At 42.7% G+C, this 7,502-nt stretch overlaps 1 protein-coding gene across 2 annotated transcripts in view; it reads left to right on the forward strand.

The window, feature by feature from the left end:
- The window catches only part of AGK (acylglycerol kinase), a 56,989-nt gene that overhangs the window by 18,332 nt on the left and 31,155 nt on the right, over positions 1-7,502 (forward strand). For both annotated transcript variants that reach the window (XM_019515426.1, XM_019515427.1), the window contains one exon: positions 4,034-4,073. In XM_019515426.1, coding sequence (XP_019370971.1) covers positions 4,034-4,073 — 40 coding nt within the window. The remainder of the gene's footprint in view (positions 1-4,033; positions 4,074-7,502) is intronic.

A 7,502-nucleotide genomic window follows, 5' to 3' on the forward strand; every position in this document is an offset into this window, starting at 1 on the left:
AGCACTGGGAGTGGTGGCTACGGGGTGGGCTATGGCCACCCCAAAATTTGCCGTAGCATCTCCTCCTTGCCTGTGCCGCAGCTGCCTGCCCTGCCCCAGCTTGCTTGGGGCCTAGCCCCCCCTGCCGGGAAGAGACCAGCACAGCCTCTGGCCCTACCCACAAATCTAGCAGCTCACATGCCTCTTCCAGGGGTGCGCGCAGTGGTGGGGAGCCACCACCCCTTTGCACCCCCTGAGCGAGCCACCTGCAGCTTTGTTGTGCTCCCAATGGGGTTGCATTCACTGCCCTGGCTGGGCAGCGCCCTCCCCTGCTCCACTCCCTCCCTCACCATGGGGAGGCCTCAATCTGCCCCCCCCCCACGACTTAACAGCAGGACACTGCTCTCCAAGCTGCGAGGCTGCATTATTGGTCATGTGCATGCCCTGTGGCTGCTCACATGTGTGCAGCATTTACCAGTAACATTACTGGCCAAAAAAAGGTGATTGCCAATAATGTTAATTTTCCTGTTATGCTGACCCAATATGCAACCGATTATATTGGTGCACCTCTACTTGTTACCTCCTGCTTATCTTGCTTCACTGGTGCCCTGGCTGCCTCCTCTGTGGGCAGCATCTCTGTAGCCCTGGCTCCCTGAACTCTGCCTTGGAGGCATAGTTCTCACTTTGAGAAACACATATACACAAAGTAGGTGTTTTTTATGCAAAACGTTAGTCCCAGTTCTCAGCTCTGGCAGAGGGGACCTAGCTCCTCAGTTCTTACACAGTCTCTGTACCCCAGGATTGCAGAGGGATAAATCAGAGCAGACCCAAGAGCTATTGTAATGTATGCTACAGTGCAACAGCTGGCCGTGATACAGTATGGCAGACTAGATGAGCCATTGTGTTGTAGGTTCTGGCCCTTTGCCCTTCCTTCCCTAATGTGCTCTTTTCCTCCCCTGTGCAGGGGCTTGTTTCTAAGGATCACGCAGAGCTGTAGCATGGGGGTCTGCCACTGAGGACAGCAGGTCCTGGGTGGTTAAGGGCAGAACCTGGAGTCTTTGCATTCAGTACACAAACAAAAGGGACCAAACAAATTTACAGAAGCAATAAACCGTGTTTCCTACATGATTATTTCAGATAAAGGACCCTTTTTGTTGTGTTCCACCCTCCCAAGCCTTGACTTCATGGTGAGCTTTCTTACTGCTGGATGGGATGGAGCTGACTTCACTCTGCGCTCTATCAATGGACCCAGCCTTTGACATACTTTTCCCTGTCTTTTTCTTCTCCCTCCCTTGGGCAACCAAGCTAGCCCAGTTGCAAGCAATATAATGGTTAATTTTGACAGCAGGAAAGCATCATTGGATAAGCCAGCAGATGCTGTACTTTAAATTTGTTTTGCTATAAGCTGTATCTCTAAGCCTTGAGGGGAAGTCTAGGGTAGTAATTGCTTTACGGTTTACCTGTGGATATCGCCCTAGTTAGAGGAAATGGCCGTGCACTCATTCAGGCAACGTGTGATAGCTGAGTCTTGTGGTAAATATGTAACTTCTTTCTGCTGCCTTCTCTTCCTGTAAGGAGTATTTTTATATTGGATACTTTGTTACAATGTAAAACTAGTAAATACAATAGATAAAGCAAACAAAATACATACTTGACTAGTTATGTTTTTATTAGTCGGGATGATCAACATTTTTTTAATAACCCAATACATACTGAGATTGAATTCTGTATTAGGAATGGAAGGCTGAAATATTACTCATTTCTTTTCAGGTTTTGATAAGTATGGTTTGAACAATGACAAATTTAATCTTTCTTGACCTGTATAAACCCTCCAAAATATATCTTATGGGCTTTTGGATCATCCATTTGGAATGAATAAGGGTGGATTGAAGTTTGGGGACAGAGCAGGTTATGTCCTCCCCGGCCTTTTTGGTTGGAAGCATATTAACTGGGAAAACAAGTTACCAAGGCATGAGAGAGAGTCCTTATTGCTCAAAGTCTTTAAATCAAGTTTAGATGTCTTTTGAAGAGATATGGTAGTGGAATCAGCCAAAAGCTTGATGCAATAATGTGAAATTTGGGGGGTGGGGAAAGCAGCAGGTTAGACTAAATGTTCATAGTAGTCCCTTCTGGACTCAAAATCTTTGTATCTGGGTTCCAAGCACAAACCAGGTTTTATCCACAAATATCTATGCAGTATGCCAAAATGAGGTGGCTATCCTGGTAGATTGCACATATTGTCCTAATGTGATTTTCAGTTTTTTGTCTTTTATCCATGATAACTACATAGTCATCTGTTAGGGTTATCATTATTTAAAATAGTCAAGTCTATACCATATTTTGCGTATGGACCAAGGTATCTACTCGGCTGTACAGGGTAGATTTCCTGGCCTGTAAGAATTTCACGATGAAATATTTGGATTTATCCATAAGGATTCTGTCTAGTCAGGCATTCAGTATAGCAAAAGTACAGGAACATCTGACATGCAAACCATGTTAGTCCTAGAGTTATCGTAACTAGTATTCCTTAAACTGCAGTTAGTCACACATCTGTCACTCCTGTAAGGAATGTTTCTGTTTCTTAATACAAATGATTTATCGCTTCGGTTTTAAAGAACAAACATCATTGATGCCTCTGAGAAACTGATAAATAGACTGGTAGCACTCTATTCAGGTGATACATTTTTATATGTTTTCTCTTGTTTTCATTTTTTTTTAAACTAAGTCTATTTCCATGGCTGTTGTGCTGAAGAGTTCCCATGTTCCTCGCCTTGAAGTCACAATCTCTCTCCTTTTATAGGACATCATAGCAGCTAACAGTGATGTCCCAGAGAACAGCTCCTATAACTTCACGTGATGGATATCACAGTATGGATCCTGTTTGAATCCAGATTCCCTTAACAAGGCCCTGTGTTTCTTGTTCCTTTCAGCACAGGAGGCCAAATTATTCATCAAAGGCCAAAATGGTGTGCCTGGGGCTCAGAAACATGCTTCCTTGCCCCAGTCCTCACCACTGCTTTTTATCTCGCTGCCCTCAGTTCCAGTTGGTTCAGTATATTCCAAAATATTTTATGTTGATTACAAATTTTTTCATTAAGCTGGAGGATTTTGGATTTTGATGATGAAGTACCCTTCAGAATTGCCGGGAGAACGTGTGTGGGGCTTTTTGTAGTAGAGGAGTGAAAAGATGCTTAAGTACCTAGGGGGGAAGCTGTAGGAAAGGATGCATCATCTCACCCTCTTTTGGGCAGATGCAGAGTGATTGTCTGGAGGTGGGAGGAGCACTGAATTTTGTTCCTCTGCCCAGCAAAATCTTGTCGCTGATATACAACCTGTTCTGTTATGCAGCCCTACGGCCACCAATGGCTAATAAATATATGTCTGTTTTTTCTGCTGAAATACTCAGCAGTGAAATAGTTAATGCTGTGATTGAGTATTGCACCACATTGTCATGTGAGGCAGTACATATCTCTCTGAGTTAGTTTCAGGCCAGCTGTAGATTCAGGCAGGCATCATTGCTGTTGTAGTTTGTTCAGTTGACAAACTGAAGGTTTTCCTCCCAGCTATAATAAAAAGAAAATTAAAGCCTTGCAGATCTCATGACTGTCCATTCTTAAGTCCCTTTTATGCATTAAGAATGGTAAATGACCTTGGTATAAATGATAATTCAGCCCTAAAGTTGTGGGGAAGGAAAGGTTAGGTTCTGGAACACAGTTGCATAGGAGTTTAAAAATGATCTACAATTACACAGCACCCTGTAAAACCATATAATCCCATTATACCTTAAACCCTGGCCTTCCATAATAAGAAGTAGAAAACATACAAAAAGTGCCTGTGTGTGTGTGTGTGTACATGCACACACATGTGTAGAGAACCAAGAGTGCCTTTAGTTAGAATGTTTTCAGTATGATATTAAGTCATAACTTGATGCTTTGTGTGTGCCAAAACAGTGCAAAAGACACATGCATATGTTTTAAGAAAAACAAACCATTCCTGCTCTGGCCCCTTAAATGTACATTATCTAATGCCCATTCTCCTTTCTCTTCCCTGATAGCGATAACCTGCTAAGGAGAGCTGCATGCCAAGAAGCCCAGGTAATACCATTTAATGTGATAAAATTAGATTAAAATCCCCTTCTTATCTCAGTTGTGCAGGACTCCTGAGATTCTCCCAGCAGGTCTCTTCTACGTGACAAGCCTGACAACGATACCATCTGTGTTCTTTTCCAGAGACTCCAAAGGATGAACAAGGCCCCCTACTTTCAGTTGGGGGTCCGGCCCCTTGCTGTAGCTTGGATTCAGTTTGTGAACAGTGAAATAACCCTTGTGATGTATCTCCTTGGCGTTGGTCAGTTTTGCACAGCCTTCCAGTTGTGGAAGTTTCATTATTCCATCTTTCCCCAATTCTGGTGAGGTGAAAAGGTAGGGAACAACAGGCAAAGAGATTGAAATCTCACCTTTGCTGTGGAGCAGGTACATCATGAGGGAAGCAGCACAAGCTTCTTTACGTTGATTTTGAACTAGAGAGACCATCTTTGGGGTTCATAAGCTAGTCAGTGTCCTTGCCTGTTCAGTCCAGTGTAACTCTACTGAAGATGGCAAATGTAGCATCTGAGTTTGTGTGAGGAACTGAATGTAGGGCATCCACTCTTAGGTCAGCAAAGGTAAAATCAGTTCTCGTGTCCATTTACCCTTTGGGGATTGTGGACTCGCTGCTTTCTTTCCCCATGTACTTACGTTATCCAGAGTCTGTGCAGCCAGGTCACTCTTGTGTTCTTTTTTGTGGAAATCCTGCACTTAACAAGCGCACTTTGATTGACATGTGTGCAGTCCCTGGGCAGCAGCACTCATTTCAGGAGTCTCACTACCTCTTTCCCGCTTGTGATTTAAATCTTGTTCTACATGTGTTCATCATTGCCAGCACCTTGAGAAAGGGATTTCGTCAGCTTTTGTATGAGTACCCATGAGTGTTGTTTCTGAGTACCGAGAAGGAAGGGTGACAATTATTTTTTTTCATCAGACCTTCACCTTCTCAAGGTGAGTATTCCTGTCACTATGTTTCACAACAGTGATGCACCTGGCGGAATCCAAATTTAGACTGTCAGGTGCTGAGGAGAAGATATTCAGAGCAACATGACCCAGCCTATGGAAATTTTTGCCCGAATAGATTACAAGAAGCTCAAACTTTGTAGGAGCAGAAGAAAAAAAAATCCCCGTAATCACCACTCATAATAAATAGCAGAAACTGTACCCTTTATCATGCAGCACTGATAGAGAACATAATTTGCTCCAGACTTCTATACTTTTTTTGTTGTCTTGTTCGGTGCTTGAATGTTCGAGTGATCAGTGTCTTAAATACACCTTCAGCAAAAAACTGTTAATACTTTAGAATCTGAAAGAAGCTGCCAGATTGCAGGGAATTCAAGGAAGAGCAAAGAAGAATGGATTTTCAGGGAAAGATAAAGAAGAACTAACTGTGCATCAGAAGTTTGCAACAGGCAAAGGAGAGAGTGTTTTAAGTGGTGCAAAGGGATAAAAAAGGAATGGAACGAAATTAAGAATAAGCAGATTTAGTGTAGCTGTCACAAAGACGGGATCTGGTAGGTTATGGATGATTCTTGTAAACGAAAACATGGAAGCATCATCACCTGAGACTTTTACAAAGGGCAGTGGAGGAAAGATTGGAGAATGTCTTTCAGGGAGCTGTCTTCTGTTGGATAGACTAGGTAGCATCCTAGATCCTTCTAAAATTAGTTTCAGTAGCTATAGTGCCAAGTTGCATTTAAAAACTCAAACTGAAGTATCAGTAAAAGCTGGTAGGATTTGGTCTGTAGCTTCTGACCTTGCTGGGATAGGAGCAATGTTTAATTCTTGCAAAATTATGTTTGCATTTATGGTGCTATATGCACACGCTGAGAAAAATGCTGACAAAAAACCCCTCACCAGTCAGGATACTAAAAGAGAGGCTAATTTTTAAAATGTCAGTTCTTCATTGAGTTCTTAAGCATGTTCCAAGTCCTTTACATGTACTTTTCAGGCAAAAGCAATCTTTATCCTAAAAAGACTAGTCCATCTCCATTTCAGGTAAACATGTCAGCAGGTTATGGCAGTTGAGATGTTCATTCACAGTGAAAACTTGAAGCATTATCTCCTTACTAACAATTCTCACTAAGGACCCACTATATTAGTTTAACACTTCCTGCAGCCCCTTCTCATGAATAAGCTGACTGCAGTTTACCTCCATGCACTTAGCAAGTGTGGTCTGAGTGACTGCTCCTGTTTGGAATTTTACCATTCCTCACCTCTGAGGTTGTATTAAGGAGTTTGTGGGGGGTTTTTTGTTTGGTCATGGAAACCTAGCATCCTAGAAAGGGACCTTAGTAGTTCAACCCTCTGGTCAAGATGGGATCATCCCTATCCAAAGCATCCATTCATCAGGCTGCTGAGCACTGTCCTCTCTCATATCCACCTGCTCAGGGCTGGTGAGCGCTGCTTGTGATCTCCCAGTGATCCATTCATAGGGAGCTGTTGGACTTCAACTGCTGCTGTTTATAGCATATTCCAGACGTAGCCACTCCTGGATCATCCCTAAGCAATGCTTATCCAGCCTACTCTTGAAAACCTCCAATGATGCAAATTTCTTAACTTTCCTAGGTGGTCTGTTCCACTGGCTGACTTATAACAGTGAAGAAGCTTTCCTGGTATCCAGTCTTAACTGCTTTGCTGTAATTTCAAGCCATTGCTACCTGTCCTAGTCTGCAGCAACAGAGGAAAGATCTTCCCCCTCTTCATGGCAGACCTCCAGATCTTTAAAGATCTCTATCATGCCCCTCTTAATTGCTCTTTCCACAAGTTGGACATGCCTATTTATTTCAACCTCTTTCCTTCCAAGCTCTTTATCATTTTTGTTCCACACCTCTGGAGCTTCTCTAGCCAACTTCTCTACAGCCTGCACCTTGAAGTGGTACGTGGGAGTAATCAGTGTTTGTGAAGTATGTTGAGATCTTGGGATGAAAATGAATAGGTATGTGTAAAGTATTAGAAGTGGTTTTTGGGTGCTGCGGTCACTGGGGGGGGAACACAGTATCTGGAGTTCTGCTGCCAGCAGACAAATGAAAAAGGCATTGACCTTCCTACGTTTTTGTCTTCAAATGTATTTTTCATGGAGATAAACTCCTAAGCAACTTATAAAAACTTCCCTAGTTTTTTTTTAAATTTCCCATCTTTGAGCTGGAGTTTGTGACACAAATATATCCCAAGTATGTCAGAAAAGAAGTGATTGTGTAGGAGTAAGAGGCTGTTTGTTTAGAGCAAGTAAATATATTGCATTTCCCCTCAGCCCCTAGTGAACAATCAGTTGTTTCTAACAGCTGTAATGTACCAGAGGATTATTGATGAGGGCCCTCATTTCCCATGATTTCCCTAAAGAAAAAATTGTAATACAATTAATCAGGGTTTTTTTTTTCTCCAGCTGTTTTCCAACAAAGCTTAAGAGCCACTGGTTTGATTTCCACCCCCCCCCCC

Source organism: Gavialis gangeticus, unplaced genomic scaffold (genome assembly GCF_001723915.1).
Source record: "Gavialis gangeticus isolate Ggan-Ray unplaced genomic scaffold, GavGan_comp1, whole genome shotgun sequence".
Classification (NCBI taxonomy): Eukaryota; Metazoa; Chordata; order Crocodylia; family Gavialidae; genus Gavialis; species Gavialis gangeticus.